Source organism: Hermetia illucens, chromosome 3, assembly GCF_905115235.1.
Source record: "Hermetia illucens chromosome 3, iHerIll2.2.curated.20191125, whole genome shotgun sequence".
Lineage (NCBI taxonomy): Eukaryota > Metazoa > Arthropoda > Insecta > Diptera > Stratiomyidae > Hermetia > Hermetia illucens.
Genome location: NC_051851.1, coordinates 47,955,556 through 47,974,351, shown reverse-complemented (window position 1 = coordinate 47,974,351; position 18,796 = coordinate 47,955,556). Strand labels below are relative to the sequence as shown.

At 42.9% G+C, this 18,796-nt stretch overlaps 1 protein-coding gene across 1 annotated transcript; it reads right to left on the bottom strand.

Moving 5' to 3' along the window:
* Positions 1-3,706: 3,706 nt before the first annotated feature.
* LOC119651972 lies at positions 3,707-5,205 on the bottom strand. The gene is made up of 3 exons (XM_038055876.1): positions 4,933-5,205; positions 3,931-4,079; positions 3,707-3,868 (listed from the first exon to the last, which is right to left on the bottom strand). Exons 1-3 carry the CDS (start codon positions 5,169-5,171, stop codon positions 3,813-3,815), a joined length of 444 nt encoding a protein of 147 aa, XP_037911804.1. The 5' UTR covers positions 5,172-5,205; the 3' UTR covers positions 3,707-3,812.
* Positions 5,206-18,796: the final 13,591 nt, after the last annotated feature.

Sequence of the window (18,796 nt, the reverse complement as noted above, 5' to 3'; positions counted from 1 at the left end):
CAAAAAGGTTTTCACCGTAAACTAGCCGCACTGCAAAGAACTGTTTGTCTGGGTATCACTGGTGCCATGAGCACGACATCCGGCGCAGCTCTGAATGCACTACTTAATTTGCAGCCCCTGAATATATTTATTCAAAGCACTGCAATGAGAGCAGCTCATAGGCTAATTCGATTAGATCTATGGGAAAACAACGGATGTGGAGGGCACAGAACATTGGAAGAGTTACTGGGAGGACTGAATCCAGTTTTTACAATGCCTTCCGATTCTCGTGTCCCCATACATCTGTTTGGTAGAAGATATGAAGTTACCCTAAAGCGTAGAGAGGACTGGGAAGACCCAGAGGAATGCGTGGCGGGATATACGGAAGTCTTCTACACCGATGGCTCAAAAACAGAAGAGGGTTCTGGAGCCGGAGTCTACCTCTCGAATAAAAACCAGAAGTGGGCTTTTCCTTTGGGACAATATGCAACGGTTTTTCAAGTCGAAGTTTATGCGATCCTAAGGGTGGCAAACTGGGTGGTTGACGAGCGGTTGAAGGGCAGGCAGGTATCAGTAGCATTGGCTAAATCTGTTTTCAAAAACTGGGAACAAGTTTCCCATAACGACAGGTGGCAGAGCTTAAATGCTGCTCGACACACCAAACTTTTCCTGCCAGAACCCAACATACGTACCGCAAAGTCTATCCTGTCGAAAAGCAGGAGGACTTGTAGGTGTATTGTGGGCATTCTGACAGGCCATAATTCACTAGCTGGGCATATGTTCAGAATAGGAATTACCGAAGATGATACGTGTCCCTCCTGAAATGAGGAAGCGGAATCCACGGAGCATTTCCTATGTCAATGCCCCGCCTATGGACGCATCAGGCATCAGATCTTTGGTGCCGATGTCCTCCAATTGCGACGGGTAGCATCACATCCACTAACGGAAATCCTGCAATACGTTAACGAATCCGGAACATTCCGTTAGACGGGGGAGGCGAGTACAATGGGCCAACATGGCCTGACTGCTCAGAAGCTGTAGCTTCTCCACCACCATACACACACACACACACACGAGTCACAGTGTTGGTCCCAGCTCTCCGCTTTCCAGAGTAATGTCGTCAGGTACTGTGGCTTTCCCCGATTTCATTCGTTTTATTGCCTCTTCGACTTCAGTTGCGCCAACAGTGGGAACAGCTCCAAATGTCGGTAATGATTGTGGAAGTGGAGGATGAGGAAATTCTTCAGTTGAAATCTGCTCAAAATATTCCCGCTATCTATCCGTTGTGGCTCGACGGGTGGTAAGCAAAGTACCGTTCTTGTCATTAAAGCAACAGCAGGGTTCGATATCAAGTCTGCGTTCGTTTTGGCTTTTTGCAAGTCGATACAGAGCTCTTTCGCCATCCGAATGTCCAGTTTATCTTAAAGATCTTTGCAATAGTCCGCTCAGGTGACAGCGGTAGCTGTGTTTGCTTCCCGGTTGACATTCTTATAAATTTGCCAATTGGCGAGTGTTTTATCGTTGGTAAGTACACATACATACACCAAGTACCTTGGTGTATGTACCGCTTACCTGGCTTGGTGGCCCCGAGGGTTGCAAAAACCACTTTGTCTTTCATTTATTTCCACGATTCTTCCATATTCGAAATGTTTGGTAATTGCGGAAGTGAAATCATTTCTTCTTTCTTCTCATGAAATCGCCACCATTTAATTCGCAGCGGGCCAGTGCGTCACGCTGTTTTATCGGTGGGTTAATTCGCAGGACGGCAATCAACGGCCGATGCTGAGGTTCGATGGTCTCATAGGGAACGGCTTTGCAATCAGTGGCGTTGGTAAAATGTCGGCGTCTTATGAAAACATAGTCGATTTGCGTTTTATTCTTGCCACTATAAAATGTAGGAAAATGAGACAATCGTTTGATGAACCATGTTGTCATAAGTACAAGGTTATGGGTGTCTACAAAATCGGTTATGTGCTCGACACCCTCATTGGGCGCTCCAAACCCCTTTCCTCCATGGCGCCTGTTAACGTTTGCCTTATCACCCACATGACCATTAAGGTCGCCTGCAATAATGATATAGTCACGCACGTGGCAAGTACTTTCATGGAGAAATTGCCAGAAGGCATCCTTCTCGTCATCTGGTCGACCTGTCTGTAGTGTGTACGTGGTGAAGGAGTGAAAAGTGCGATCAGCTGATATAATGGTGAGCTTCATAAGTGGATCATCAAATCGTTTGACTTCTTTAGTGGCATCATGGAAACCCTCTGAGACGGCAATAATAATAATAATAATCGTTGGCGCAACAATCCATGTTGGATCAGGGCCTTGAAGTGTGATAGAGCACTTCATTCAAGACCATAACGGTACACTAGGAGACCATGTGGTCAGCATTGCGCTCGCCCGAGATTATTACCCTGATTTGACTCAGGTACTCATTCACAGCTGAGTCGACTGGTATCCGACGTCAAATCACGATACAAATTCCACTGCCACCAGTGAGATTTGAACCACGACCTTCCGTACGACAGCCTTGCGCTCTAACCACTCAGCTATCCGGATACTCGGTACTCGGCAATGGTTACACCGTATTGAGTATTTGGACTACCAAAATAAAGAAGTTTATAGCCATTTTTACCGCATTCGCGTTCAATGTCACAGCTTTTGGCACTAGAGCATAGGGTTTCTTGCAGAGCGGACATATCAATGTGCTTTTTCCGAAGGGCTCTTGCGAGTTCCTCAGTTTTTCCAGTTAGGGTGCCAACATTTAGCTTGCAGACACGTATTTGTTTTGTTCGGACTAAATTACTTAAGTCCTTACGCCATCCATGCGTCAGGAACCGTTGCCAATTTCTTGACAGGACCAAGACCCGTCCTGCCGCGTCGACTCAGACGCGTTAGCATTTTTCCGAGGCTTACTACTAGAACCGATCATCTTATTTCTAACGATATTGGATGCGTTTTCTTGATCGGAAGTGGAATAACTCCAACTATACTTTATTCATCTCTTTGCCTGATCTCATTTATTTTTGTTTTACTGAGGATAGTACAAAGTACGTTGCCTCAAACCCTCCTCCCTTACCTGGGCTTGGTACTATCATGCTATGTTAATAGCATGGCGGAGTTCTGAATACGCTTGTCTCAAGGCAGCTAATGAGCTGGCTAGGAAAGGAGTAGCAGGCCAGACCTCTTCTGTAAAATTGGAGAAGCATTCATGGCTACGACCCTAAAAAATGAAAAGGAACGGTAGACGGAAGTATACTAGATAAAGTAATCAGGAATGGCGCATTGCAGAATGCTGATGTGGGGTTATGAACTCTAGAGGAGACTTAAGATTATAATAAGAGTATTAACTAGTCATTGTGAGCTAAATTACTACCAGCGGAGACTGTTTGTAGATTCTGTAAGGAAAGTGATGAAATCTTGAAACGTGGGACTGGAGCAATGTTCACCATTTGGGCAAAGCCGGTTGATGCGCCTCAGAGAATGCTTAATATCAGATACCAAACTGAAAAACCTTGAAGTAGGGAACATCTAGAAGTTCCTGTCAGTTATGGGCTATAGTTAATAGGTTTACTAGAGCTACACCCATTAAACTTCTCCTAAATTAAATTGGTAAAAAGATACAAGAGTCAAATCTTTTAAAACATTATGTTAAAAACGCGGTTGTCACTAAAATTTGCTGTTCATTAGTGGCTAAAATCTAGTTTATGATCTATATCGATAGATATTCTTTTTTTCCGATAATGTTTATTTATTCATTTATTCAATCAACCACAAAATATTTACATATATTTGCGCGCTTAGCGTACAATTATTATGAAGCTCATGTTCATTTATCTTCCGGTAATAGTTTGGAGTACTTTGATTGGCAATTGCGCTGGAACTATGGCTGAATGAAGTAGTTGAATTGTTACTCAGGTAGTTGTAAAGCATAATATATGAACTACTTACGTAGGTATACCTGAAACCCATTTTCATCCGCTCGAAAAGATCTTGAATAATTCAGAAAAGTATATTCTCCGGTGAGAACTAATGATCGAGTTCCGTTTACATCCTTCAGGAAACCTTCAATTTGAATGTCTACGCCAGTGCTAATGGTACTGCACCGACAATGATAATGGCAGAGATTTAGTTATAACTTGAATAGTATTGAAATATACAAATTATGATTCTAATACTCTCTATAGAAAACTAGAACATGACAACCGTGGATCGCTCGAATATCTGCTCAATAGCATGCATAAAGTTCGAAGGATAAGCCGATAAATGTATAGTGTGACGCCCTTGTGATATCCAGAAGTTTTTTTCGGGTATATTTAAAAGGAACTTTGTTTTAATTAAGACTTTGAAAATAACCGGAATGTTGCAGTTTCTATCACAAAAAGATTTGTAATGCACTTTGTCCAAATTCCATTTGAAATAGAACAACTTTAAATTAAATGCAACACCTCTAAAAGTGGCGGTTCACGGTAAATTTAAATCGTTTTACCAGCAATTGTTTACTGGAAATTACTAGATTAATATGTTATGTGTCTCAAGATCCAATATCACCCAATATTTTCATCAGTGAGTTTTGATTTATCCCTGTCTTCTTTATGCTTGGTACAACGTATACATACGTTGCAAATAATTGAAAACCTGTTTCTTGACATGCGAAGGAAGGTTAAAGACCAATTAAAAGATGTTGCTTTTAAAGCGAACTGTGGATAGACTACATCAAAAGTATCTCTATCTAAATATCTAAATATGCGTACTTTTTAAGTCTGCTAAAATCACACTCTAAACACGATAAACTTATGCTATATCTTTTTGCGGATTGGAACAAATCCCGTGATTGCCACTAGTAATTCACTTAGCCCATCTATACATACATATATGTACTTATCTATTTCTACCTTCTTCCTATGTTATTAACATTGGTATCATTCCTTAAATATTAACATGATCACTCACACAAAGTTGAAACTTCCATCAGAACGCACAACACTCGACCCAAAATTAACTGGTTTCGGCGAACTTTGCAGTAGCTTAGGTCCTATTCCTTCAGGAAGCTCTACCCTAGGCAGTGACACTGTAGGAGGTTGTGTTGTTGTCGTTACTCCTTCAGGAGGAAGTTGATTTATCGCGAAGCTAATTCCGACGTTGATCAGAATAACTGATGAAATAATCTGATAAGAAACGGATTTTCCCATGTTAAGCGCTTAATAAACAATGCTCCCAAAAGATTCTAGCTTCAATTTATATTAGCCGCACACCTGCAATGATAGTTAGTTTTGCATATATTTCAAGAATAAACTTTTACACAAAACTTTAGTTAAAAACAGGTTTCTTTCGAAGCATTTTTTACACGGTTTAGTTCTCTCAGTTAGATATATTTCCAGACGGGCGGGAGGAGATATGAAGCGCATGATGTTTACCTGGCTAAATTTAATTAATACCTGCAAGATGAATTCATCAATGTCAAGCATTTTGAAAATAATCTTGTTATTATCTGGGAATAATTGAATTAATCGATCTATAATAAATATAATATAAACCTCAGTTACTGGCGCTGACCTCTAATGTCTGAGTTCATATTCTTGTATACTTCCTCAACATCAACAAGTTTTTAATGAGAAGGTAACTTTCCTTGTATGTAAATGGAGGAAGTTAACACATTTATGTATGCCCATTTTATAAATTTACTTTTGTCAACGGTTATGATTAGATTTTGGAATTCCTAAATTCTCGATGAGAGCATCGATGCTTCCCCGAATACGCACTTGCCCCAACTTTAACGTGAATGCCAGCAATTAAGACAGGATATTTTGCTGTATACTAAGAAACCTACCGAAAAAAAACGCGTATCTGGTTTCACATTAATGCTTACTAGATTCGCTAGTCGCATCCTCATGTCCTGGGAACTAGTATCAGGGATATTTTTAAGTGCGGCACCGAAGAAGACTTCCGATCTAGAGGAGAAAGTAGCATTTTATGAGCAACCCAATCCAGTGGAGAATACCTGATCGTGATGATCTGAATACCAAAGTGGGTCTTGGGGATCATAATGGCAATAGTGAGAGGTTTACGGCGTTACCTGGCTTCCACCACTGATCAAGAATAGAACTTATTACAAGGTCAGTTGGGTTTCAACTGACAGAAAACCTATTCCTAATCAGATCGACCATAGAACAATAGATTAAGAAGTTTTATTCTGGATGTTCGAAAAAATTTGCAGTCATTGGCTACGACGGAGACTACCACTTGATGGTTCGTTTTTTTTTTGCTTCCGTATCGCGCCCACATCTTCTCAAAGTGTTGGGGAGCTATTACACACTATCGTGATAAGCTCACACCAGTAGAGCGACATAGGATAACTCAAAATAGAATGTGTTGTATCAAGTTAAAGTTGCCAAAATAAATCATCAGCTAGTCGAAAACCAGAAGAAAGACAAAGGTTCTGACCACTAAGATCGTAGTATTCCTACTTACCTGACTCCCCGGCAATCATTCGCTGTTGCTTGGAATGCGCTTCAGCTTCCCCAAGAACTTCCCGAAAAGCTCGCAATCCTCCTGCACTGTTCTGCACCAAGTGCCCTTAGGGCGAACCATTCGTCGGCCATCTTGTTAGAGTGAATTCCACAGCATGACGTAGCCCGCAATGCAATTGCCGCCCCTCCTTAAAGTGTGACCTGTCCACTGCCACTTCCGTCTTCTAATCATGCGTACGAGTGCCAGGGTTCTACGCCGACCAAGTTCTTCGTTTGAGATAGTGTCAGACCAGCGCACTTCGATCATACCACGCAGACATATATTGACGAAAGCTTGGAAATTTCGGGTAACAGCGGAGTTAACTTTCCACAGAACTGCATTTTCAGATTTTAGACAGAGCAGCGAAAGCGGATCTAGCGCTGTTAACGCGTCGGTCAACATTCAGTTCCGTGCCACTTTCCGTTGAAACCACGATTAATAGATATACAAATTGATCGACGATTTCTACGCTCTACCCATTAATGCAGCTAGGAAGAGTGAGATGATCTGTCACACTGAGAACCTTGGTTTTGTTGGTGTTTATCTCAGTCCAACTCTCAAGTGGCCTTTAATGGGTCGCTTACGGTAAGGGTGTGACGTCTCCGAGGTCCCTAGTTGGCAGTAGACCTGTGTCCTAGGTAGTAGCCTTAAGGAAACATTTCGAGAATGAGTGAACCTCGAATGGCCGGTATACGTCGGGACACACTGGGGGTCCCAGGAGCAGTCAACAGCTCCCTGTCAACGTCGATGGTATGATGTGAGCCCAGCTCTACCAAGATGGTAGCTGTGACGTGTCTCAAGAGCCAGCCCCTTCGGGATTCTGGTCGGGTAGGGTGCACTCAAACGGTATTAGTAGACCGCGTTTCCCCAAGTGAGCGCTGATTCCGGGATTAGCTAAGCGTAGGGCAGGCCTCAGGTAACTGGAGTAAGGGCTGTGTCCCCGAGGATATACCCCTTCCTGACTATTTCGGCCCGGTCTATTGAACACAATAAAAAAATTAACGAAATATCAGGGAAGGAGGGAGAACTGAGTGCATTTTGGCGCAGCACAAAAATGCGTCGTTCATCACAGCGATCAGTAAAAGAGGCGGCGAGGTCTGACATACACGATGTGACACTGGAACGTCCAAATAAAGAGGAATCCTAGTGGCACGAGTAGTGTCCCTATTCCAAAAAGCCCAGTGAGAATCACTAGTCCTGAGCAGGTGCAGGGTGGCAACTCCAATACTCAGTGGTGTCCCTGTTCCGAAAAAAAACCCAGTCAGAATCGCTAGTCCTGAGCAGGTGGATTCGGACAGAAACGGAGTGCTAGTCCAGTCGACCGTCATAGCTAGAACGGAAGAGGAAAGACTCATCAGGAAATGCGCGGCAGTGGTGAAGCGTACGCTCTCGGCAACGTTCCTTCTGAGGAATGCCAGCAAAGGCGTCAAAAACGGGCTAATGGAACTGGATGAACTATTGGATCGCATCTATTTCTACGGGTGAGCATGGAGAGCAGCGGAAGACGATTGGAAATCGGAAATAGCCGCGCTCCCGCTAAGAACACTGCTTGAGCCAAATAGACCGCAAATAGCCCACTGCAAAACGAACTGGGGAAAAGTGGAAAGAAGACGACGTGCCTGAAGGAGACTTTATCAACTTCCAGAGTCCAAAAAAATAAGGCGAAGAAGGATAAAAGGGAAGAACTGACCATGCCGCCAGAAACCCATCTATCCAAAGACAAGGAGACTGCAAACCACAAGCCAGTAGCAGAAAAGACGAGGAAACGAAGAACGACTAGACCATGGGCTCTGCTTATTAAGCCGACGGAAGGCAAGACTTTGCGGAAGTCCTTAGTGAAATCCGCTACAGGATGAAACCCCAAGACAACGAAGCAGATGTGTCTTCCATACAGAAAACCAAGGGTGGTGGGATCCTCGTCGAACTAAGCCCAAAGACGACCAGCAAGAGTACGTTCTGCGAAGCGGTCAAGAGGCTATTGGGGGAGAAGGCTCTTGTTTCCAGCCTAGAGCCTACGTGCTCTCTAGAAATCCTGGATATTGACTGCCTCATAGAAAACGTCGAAGTAGAGAAGGCCATAAAGCATGAATGCCCAGAGGTTAATAAAGCCGGGATAGGTATCACCTCTGTAAATGCTCGAGGCCAAAAACTCGCCGTGGTGGAAGTAATGGTGGAATATGCGAGGATACTCTTCAGCAGCAGGAAAATAAAAATTGGATGGATAGTATGCAGGGTACGAATGCGGATAGTCCCCAACAAGTGCTACAGATGCCTGGATTATGGGCATAGGTCAGCAACTTAGAAGGGACTGGACAGGCGAACGGAGATGTGATGTGAGTTGCGTTTTCTGGTGAAACCGTCGCACACATTGCGGTCTGAGGGCGGTGTCCACTCTTTAGGGCGGAACTGGAAAGGTCTAGGATGCGAAAGATATGATTCTCATTTAACAAGTTAACATGCACCGAAGTGCTAACGCAGTTCGCTGCGGAGGCCCGGAAAGTTTATAAGGGCAATATCTATGGTGAAAAAAGAAGACGAGGCAAACCCTGGCTGGGATAGAGCAATGACGGGCTCCTAGGGATATCGAATTGGTGGACCTCGGCGCAAATCCGGGTTGCCTTGAGTTCCTTATTAAGGCAGGTCTACGCCAGATACCGGTTGTTGCGCCGTTGATGATGATCTTGATATCGGTATGAGGCCTATACAACTTATGTTGGTAGCTTCATTTTTTGAGGTTTAATGGTTGAATCACTTCTGTGAATGGTTCCGGGAAAGCAATTATCACTTTACCACCATCTTGCATCAAATGTCAAGTCAAGAAGCTAGATGCTTCAGGTATGAAAGGTTTTGTTTGTTTCTCATGTAAGTATATTTGAGTGCAGAACTTACTCATTTATACGCAGCCTGTAATGTATACGTATGTTTAGCATGTCAAACTATTCACCTTATTGTGTTTTTGGGTTGCAGTAAATTTTCATGGAAAAAACCATTTTAAACTACTGTAGGATAAACTAAAGAGATAGAGTATAGAGACATCTTCATGATTTTTCGGTTTGGTATTTTGGGTCTCTTAAAAAATTATCGCTTTCGACTCACCACGTTTCAACTTTCAAACTTTCAACTTTCATTTGACTTTCAACTTTCATTTCACACTCAACATGATTTTATTCTGTGAAAAAAATTTACACCCGTTTGCATGTATAAGGACAACCCCCCCCCCCCCCCTTTAGCTCACTAACTAACTAACTCATTGTATGTTTTGGCGTTCATAGTCTCCACTTTCTCACCAAATTCCGCGTCAACGGGTATAGCCGTTGTGACAAAGGTGCGTGTGGCAGGCATACAGGCAGATAGGGACAGATAGGGAGTTAAACAGATATTGACCCGACTTTAATAAGGTTTTGTTTTATAAACAAAACTTAAAAATTGAGGTCAGCCTTTGAAGGTACTAGTCTTTTCATTTGATACTCTACATGAGGCCGATGGGTACCCCTGGGAGAGCGCCTATGGAATTCTGACGGTCGACTCAGAAGCCGGTCTTTCGCGCAGATCAAGTGCCCTAACATGTTGCTAAAAATTAGCAAAGAAATTTGCTTTCCGCAAGAAAGATAGAGGCGCTTACCCCTTTCAGAAAACTCTGAATGTGAAGTGGATTCAGGCAGTAACCACAGAAGAGCCGTTAGCGATCTTCCGCAGATTAACCGACTACAAATATCACGGGAAATGTGATACCAGCAAATATTACGTGGTAGTGACCCTAGACCTGAGGAATGCATTCAATTTGGCCAATTGGAGTGTTATACATAAGTCCCTGGCAATATTATGTACAATGACGTAGTTAATAATTCGATTCCGGAGGAAGTGACGGGGAGAGGGAATAATGCAGATGACATAGCGATAGTTGTGGTCGTAAAAGTCTCGAAAATGCTGAGTTGTAGTCATTCGAAGCAATCAGCCTTTTTAGAGCCTGGTTAGAGAGTGCTGGAGTGACAGTTCCGAAGGAAGAGACGTAAGCGATTCTCATCAACAAGGGCCTACAGAGAAACACCCCTATAACTATGTTGTGCTCTAGGACCATCTTGTGCTTTCACCTTGGTGAACTAGATGGCGAACATATATAATATCAAGTTCATTGTCGGAGGCGAAAATGTTAAAAGAGAGAAGTCTATAACTAAATAGGATCTTTAGAAATACAGGCTGATATCTATGATATTATTGGCTGTTTCTCACCGGCGCTAGAGGATGCCGTGCTGTATAAATTTAAATTGGACACTTCACAGGACCTGCAGAACCCGGCGCGAGTATTCTTCCAATACCCGAGGTTTATGAAAGAAGGGTAAAATGTTATCACCGGAAAATTTTGAGTGGAGAATGCTAGGATGTTAGGAGGACTGGGATATAATCAGCTAAATGATCGCAAGGACTCAAGGTAACTGGAAAGAGGAGAAGAGGTTAAGAAGGCGCGGTTACGAACGCCGTGGATAGTAGAAATGAGAAAAGCTGAAGTTAGCTAATTGCGCCGCGTGATTGAGTGCTCAGGGGAATCTTGGCACAGTGAGGACGGACGACAGGTGGGAAATTAGATACAACAATGAGTTGGCGAGCCTGACATCGACATCCGTATTAAGGTTCGCATGTAATACTTCTGGACGTTGTTTTTCCATATCAATTTAAAACGCTAAAATTCTTTCTTGATTGTCTGACATCCGATAATCAGAAGGGGTTTAGTAATTGTGAATGGAATAATGGGGCATCTACCAACTACCTAGGCATTTCTGAAAAAGTACCAAAAACATTTAACTATTCACAGTTGGGAGCTATTGTCATTGGACTTCCAGTCGCACTGAGCTACAGAGGAGTTAAAAAGTCAACTAATATCTACAGTTATTACCATACTTTAGAAGAATGATTATAAGTGACTTTGAAGCCTAAAGTCGAGCTTTACAACAACAGTTCAAGGAAAGCCTAAGGACGTTTAAATGCTGAAGCTCTCAACCTTGAAAAAGACTTTTTCATTAACTTGAGAAATAGAGAAAATTTTTTTAAAAAATGCCTCAATCGACATTCCAAGGTGATAAGAAAGAATCAGATAAAAATTTCGCTGAAAATAGTAACAGTCACCACCAGCAGCGCACGTAATTTTCCTAAAATACCATTTTCATGTCCAAAATAAAATATAAGTTCTCAACAAATGAGCATAAAATCACCTTCTCGCTGCTGGAATTTACCTGGTCTTTTAAGAAAATAAGATGAATTTTTAGGTAGGAAAGCAATTTCCGACCAGCAGGCATCTTTTCTACAATCACCGGCTTCCTTTTGTTACCCATATCGGATAAAAAGCAACATCAACAAGGTGAAATTATCATGGTACGTCCTTTTTAAGTTCAAATTGTCGGAAAACCATTTTTCTTTCATACCTTCTCCAACTTCATTAAATTTTGCCCAAAGAGAATTTCACTTATCAGAATATAAATCGAACTTGGAGGTTTTCTTCATACGTATGCATGTACTATACTCTAATAAATAGTGGATGGAATGTTTGAACTATAATTTGGGTCCTCCATAAAATTTAAACCTAGACTTGTTAGCACGTATGTTTCGGCACACACACATCCATTTATATACAGCCACACATCTGTACATACAGCACCTATTAAGGGAGAAAATGCCTTTTGATAACATGAGTGATTTGAATTTTATTAATTTCTCACATGGTCACACGTGATACTGAAGTTATAAGTATTCGGGTTCCATTTATTACTTGACCTATGACAGAAAATCGTCCACAGCCTACAAGAGTATTTATGAGAAGTCGTTAGGGTCACATGGCATGAAATCTGCTAAATCCAAAGTTAATGGCACCCAGCTTCGTTGTGAATAATATATAGTACGTCTTTTTGTATCCGGCATTCAATATGCAGATAGTATATGAACACGTTCATTTCGATATGAATTTGAGCCCGAATTCGCCATTTATGTGAATAGGTCCGTAATCCTAGAATAGTATTGAAAGGCTGTATTTTACAGGATTTCGGATAAACATAAAATGTTTATGCGCACGGAAAATAGTATGCTTCTATGGAAGGTTGAATCTAATAAATTGAGTTTTATTAGATCGCGGACAGTAGTTAGTGGCCTAATAGATGGTTTCGAACTTTTCTAGGTTTGTAAAGTACTTATGAAGCTGTTCAGAACACGTACATACGTTAATTAGTTCTGTTCAAGTTCACTTAATTTAGCAATCAATAGTCCAGATTTTGTTATGAAAACTGTACCGTATCTTATCCCTCCAACAGACACATATAAAAATATACTAATCCAAATGTTGGTCAACTTCCTTAAAATCATAGGGAGAAATGAAGTTCAACTTCGTTGTTCTTATTCTTCTACGCGGATTGGCTTAGGACCACACGCTCAATAGCCAGGCTTGAATGAAACAGAAATGGCGACATATGGTGTGATATAGCAGGAGTACAAGTGGTTGCAGTCTACCTTCCAAAAGCCATAGCAAAGAAGGCGGAAGATCGTTATATTCTGTGGGGGAAAATCTTAAAAAGCAACCATTTAGAGAGCAAAAGCAAATTTCTCGGGATTGGGACGATCCCTAGATCTGGCTGCCCCAGCGCTCAAGGTGAACAGTCACAGGGAAGAAACATGTCAGTTGGGGAATCCGGGAGGCAGTCATCACTGCGGGCTACTTCCTAGAAGACGAGCACCTCGGTTCAACCAGAATTAAAATGATAAAGTCCTGCGAGAAGAAACGCTTCCACATCTCTCCGACTGCAACGCTAATCTAACTTTTGGTGGAAAAAATAATACCAACTGAAAAAGTGAGTACCTTCTTGAATTTACCCTTAATCATACGTTGGAAATGAATAACGCCTATATTAGAGACCAGCACCAAAGAAAAGGTGCCAGATATAACCTTGGGGAATACTCTTATGAAAGGAGTGGTCAAGGATTGGAGGATATCAGATGGACCACTATGCTCAATCACAAAATGAAGCTATTCGATATTTCGAGCAACTTTTAAGTAGCAACAATGGCATGAAACCCAAGATCTACGGTTGCCAAATACCCCTTGGTGTGGTTTTGGGTGTCTGTAACACCTACGCGCCACCATTCGCCGTTAACTGCACTTCAGCTTCCCTTACGATATCCTGAGATCGCTACACTCCTTCTTTAATATAACGCAGAAAGGTATTGACAACATCCTGAAGCTTTTTGGGAAACATTGGAGTTCACTTTCCATGCGCTGTTCCTACATATCAACATAGAAAGAATAATAGCACAGAACAGTGTCAACTTGATCTTGGTATTGAGATAGCAACATCATGGGATTTTAGACAAAGCAGCGAAAGCGAACATGCAGTTAATGCATGGGTCAACATCCAGTTCGAAGGCAGGACACTTCTTAGTATACAAATTGATTGATGCCTTCGATGCCCTGCCCATTAATGCAGATAGGGAAGATGTCATGACCTGTCAAACTGAGATCCTTGGTTTTATTGGTATTTATCTTCACTCCAACTTTACTTCCCTTTCTTTGCAAATCCAGAGCCATCCGGGGAAGGTAAATGACCCGGTGAGAGAACAAACAAATGTCATCAGCGTAGTCAAAGTGTCCATTCCAGCATATTATAGTGGCTGGCCTTTCCATCCAGAAGAGGAGAAACTTCGCAGGAGGCGATACGATTAAGATTCGTGGTGAAGTGTTTTTTTTTCACCTCTTTAGTTGCTCGTCATCGTGAATGAGCAGTGGACTGTTAATGGCCTTCACAGGACAATTGAAAGATTGGCGACTACATGAAAGCTCTTGGGTGATGTAGTATACACTTTTGAAATCATTGCGTTCTGCAAAATCTTCCGCTTACCTGGCCAACACAATAGCATACTTTCTCATTTCACAGCGCACACTAAATTGAATTTCTCGAGATTTCTCTCGGCATTGGAATTTGAGCACGTCACGCTCACCATTACTTGCGGTCAATAGCGCCTTCAACACTTTCCATTCATCGATATGATTCCTTGATTCTGTGGTAGCTAGATCGTATTGTGCCTCTTTGAGACGTGGTCCACGGATGCCCAATGCTCATCGATATTCTTAGACAGATTACTCAGTGCATCTCCCGGCCGATCGGCAAGGTGGCCCTGCCCTTGTTGAGCAGGAGCAGGATCAACCGGACAATGTTGAACTTGGGGGGGTTGCAGTTCTTCAAACTCGCGAGAAGTGGCGGATGCAACACGTAAGCGAAGGTAACGTCTCTTGTTACGCACATCTAAGAGACAACTCCTAAAATGTGTCAGTCAGTTGAAACGCAACTGAACTTATGGCAGTCTCTTTGCTCGCCAGGCGGTGGAACTTGCAGAAATCCGTAAACCTCCCGTTATACTCGTTACGGTGGTAAAGTCTGTGTTCCCCCATCGTATATCCGAGCCAGGTGTTAATCATTCAAAATTGGGATCTTAACACACGGTTGGAGAGAGTTTTTAGAAGCAAGCATTTAGAAAGAAAAGATAGACTGCTCGCTATCGGATCGATATCTAGATTAATAACATTTTGGTTCTCCGATAAACCGGAAAAGATACTGGATTGAAAACCTACCGACCGAGACCGACCGTAAGGCACATAAACCCGAAAGGCCAGGATCGAGCGGGGAATTGGACTTACTGCCCATTGAGGACATCAAACTGGATGACCTAGACCTGGATTTTCTAGGGCTCAAGGTGCACAGCGAGCCAAAGTTAAGTGACATATCGTTTGGAGAATCCCGGAAGGAGTCATGACTTTCGGGCTACTTCGCGGGGTAGCCAGTAATGTAATTGTCGCACCTTCTTAGTGTGTGCATCTAAAGTCGCTCTGATAATGGCTATAATTTCTGCGGAATTTCCCTCCTTCGTAGAGCACTCCGGATACACTCTCTGTTTATGCCGTGGAAAGCCACCTCGAAATCGATGAAGTGACGGTCTAAAGTTCGCACATTGTTTCAAAATGATCCGTGGGGTATTGATGTGACCAATGAAGAATGCGTTTTAAGATTATTTTTGTCATTTACTTGGAGCGACAGGGAGCACGGAGATACTTCTTCAATTGCCACATTCAAAACGGGGTATCTCTCTTTGAAATTTTCATGGTCATCCCTCCTTCCACTCTTTACGTAAGGTATTCAATTCCCAAGTTGCGAGAAGTGCCGGATGTAACTCGCAAGCGAAGGAAATGGACCATCAGATGGTGGATCCGTTTCGTGGCCAATGTCAGCGGCTCTTTTGTGGCGAACATCGCGGAGACCTTCCCTAATCCACTGCACATCGCATAGTGGTAGATCTGATCTACAGTACAGTTGAATCCCAATCAACCTTAAGGCCGGCTATGTGCTCGAACAAGGTGCTAATAATGACTGTACAAGACAATGATCCTACCAGTCCTCTCTTAGGAAGAAAAGTTGCAAACTCTTGGCCACGTTCGAGATAAGAATTCTCCGAATAATTTTTGGTCCCCTACATGAGGATAGACGAAATGTATGAGCGATTCACCCAGGTTTTGGATAAAATCCGGCTCAATAGGCATTTGGATGATCCAACCCCAAAAATCTGTAAGGGCAATATCTATGGTAGAAAGATAAGACATAGTAAAGCCTGCTTCAGATGGAATGATGGAGTAAGACAGAACGCCGGACAGCTTTTAGGGATATCGAATTAGTGCATCTCGGCGCAAAACCGGGATATCTGAAGTTCCTTACTAAGGCAAACCTAAACCGGATACCGGTTGTTGCGCCTATTACGTAATTAAAATTATATTCTGTAGAGTGAAAACAGAGCTTTCTTAAAACATTCTATATAAGACTTAAATTGAAATTTATTTAATTATTTATACATTTACTTTGTACGTATTATTTATCTTAATCTTATTGTCTTTCTTATTTTTTTTTTTTATTATTTTACGACTGACGACAGGCTAAACAACCCGGTTCCAACGCCAGCCCCATGGCTGTCAACCTGCTACTAACAGGTAGATGAGCCACTTAGTCCGATGAGTTTCCAGTCGCGGTGAATTGTGTTACTTTGGTGTGGAGCTCGAGGGAATCCTCGCTAAGCAGCTTCACATTGCAACGCCCCTAGCTGCTATTGGGCGTCAGCGATAAAACCCGGCTCTTCGGCCGCCAATTTTAGTGGCGCAGATCAAATCTCACGCAAGACCTCATCCCCGTGGACAAAAGACTTTAGCCTGGACACGAGGAGGTTTTTGGGCCTGCCGTCGGCGTCAAACCTAAAGTAGTGATCCTCTCTCTTCATATGGACCCTCATATGGTGGTTGCAAGGGCTTCCAGAAAGCATCCATGTGAACCAAGACATTTGTGCATACGTCCAAGTCCTTGTGGGTGTGAACCTTCATCGAAAAATTTGGGGATGGCGAGGGCGATTTTAGTTTGACCACGGCAACCCAGAGCAAGCACAAAAGCCCTGGAAAGGGCTGACCTGGTATTGAACACAGGACCGTCGAGATGTTTCGATTTTTCCCCGTGTACTAGCTCGGCGGAGCTCCCGGAAACCTCTTCACGATGGGCTGTACCTAGCCCAAGTACGCAGTCGCCGATGGCGCCTGAAGTGTAGGAGTTTGCATAACTTCGAGAACAGGGTAGCCTCGAACTGCATTCCTTGGCAAGTAACGAATTCGGTTGGGACTCCAAAGCGTAAGATCCATTCCTGGCAAAGGACCTCGGCGCACAGACGCATTGCTTCAGGCCACGGCTTGAAAGTGTCGATGCTTGTGAGCAATACTTGAAACCATAGGAATTTCGCAAGGGGCCAATTAAATCGATGTGGATCGTGTAAATACGTTTTATGGACAGAGGGTACTTCTTTTTGTACGTGCTTGGTGACTTTACCCCTCTGGCATGCAATGCACTGTCTGGCCCAGGACTTAAAATGAGTGCGCAAGATCGTGTATTGCATGGAATACTTACTTGCGAAAAGTTGCCGAAATATATGGCCTAGGTCCCTTGTGAAAGCTCTCGCAGACTATTTGGTAGGTTGAGCCGAAAAGAGAAAACTCTCGAAATTTATATTTGGGGTTGTTTCTGACACTCTAAAGCACTGCATCCTTCTGAGCCTCGGCAATTGTCGGAAAATTGACCATGACAGGAATTTTAACATCTAAAAGACGTGGTAAAGCGTCTGCAACTATATTTTCCTTGCCAAACACTTGCTGGATCTCCGCTTTGTCGGACTTCTGCTTAAAAGTGAAGGTAAGAGGCTTGTGGAAAAGAAGCTCAGTGACCGCCTCATTTAATTCACCTTTCAATGAAGACCAGCACCCACTACGATGAGTGAATCACGCGTGAGTCTTTGGTCTCGGGTTCAGATAAGTAGGCGTTAAGGATCGCTTGATGTTGTGCAACTTTGGATAAGAAACGTCGGTAGAAGTTTAACAAGCCCAAAAACTACAAATTGTTTTAGGTTGTAGGAAGTCTATGATGGACCATTCCATAGCCTACATAACGACGATCCGGCTCGACGGGTTACAGTGGGCGGGTCATCTGATCCGTATGGATAAGAATAATCCAGCCTGGAAAGCCTACAAGGGCAATATCTATGGTAGAAAAAGAAGATGAGGTAGACCCTGCCTGAGATGGCACGATGAGATAGGTCAGGATGCGAGGCAGCTTTTAGGGATGTCAAATTGGTAGACTTCGGCGCGAAACCGGGATGTCTGGAGTTTCTTACTAAGGGAGGCCTAGACCGGATACTGGTTGATGCACTGTTAATGGTGTAAATAAACTTTGTGATGGCCTGAACCTTGTCTAGATCCGGGTGGATACCCTCAGAAGAAATCATGTGGCCTAAAACTTCACCTCCTGTTGAAGTGATTTGCACTTTTCAACGTTAAGTACAAGACTGACCTCAAGAAGGCGTTCAAAAACGCATTGGAGATGTTCCAAATGCTCAGACTCAGAGGAAGAGGGAACCAACATATCATCGAAATACACGAAACAAAAGTTAAGGTTCCGCAGGATGGCGCGCATGAACCTCTGAAAAGTTTGCATCCGTGTGAACTCGTGAGAGTCCTAACGGTGTGCATATTGCCGTTTTCGGAATGTCTTCTAGAGCTACAGGGATTTGATGGTACGCCTTGGATAAGTCCAAGGCCGTGTATAGTGTATAGTACTTGTTTCTCACTTTTTTCTGTCTCTCTCTCCCTATGTCCACTGAGCTCTTAGAACAATAACGTGCCTATGACGCCCATTTCTGATTGTTCCTTATTAAAAATTTCGAAAAGTTGATAGATGAAGGGGACGACAAACAGGAT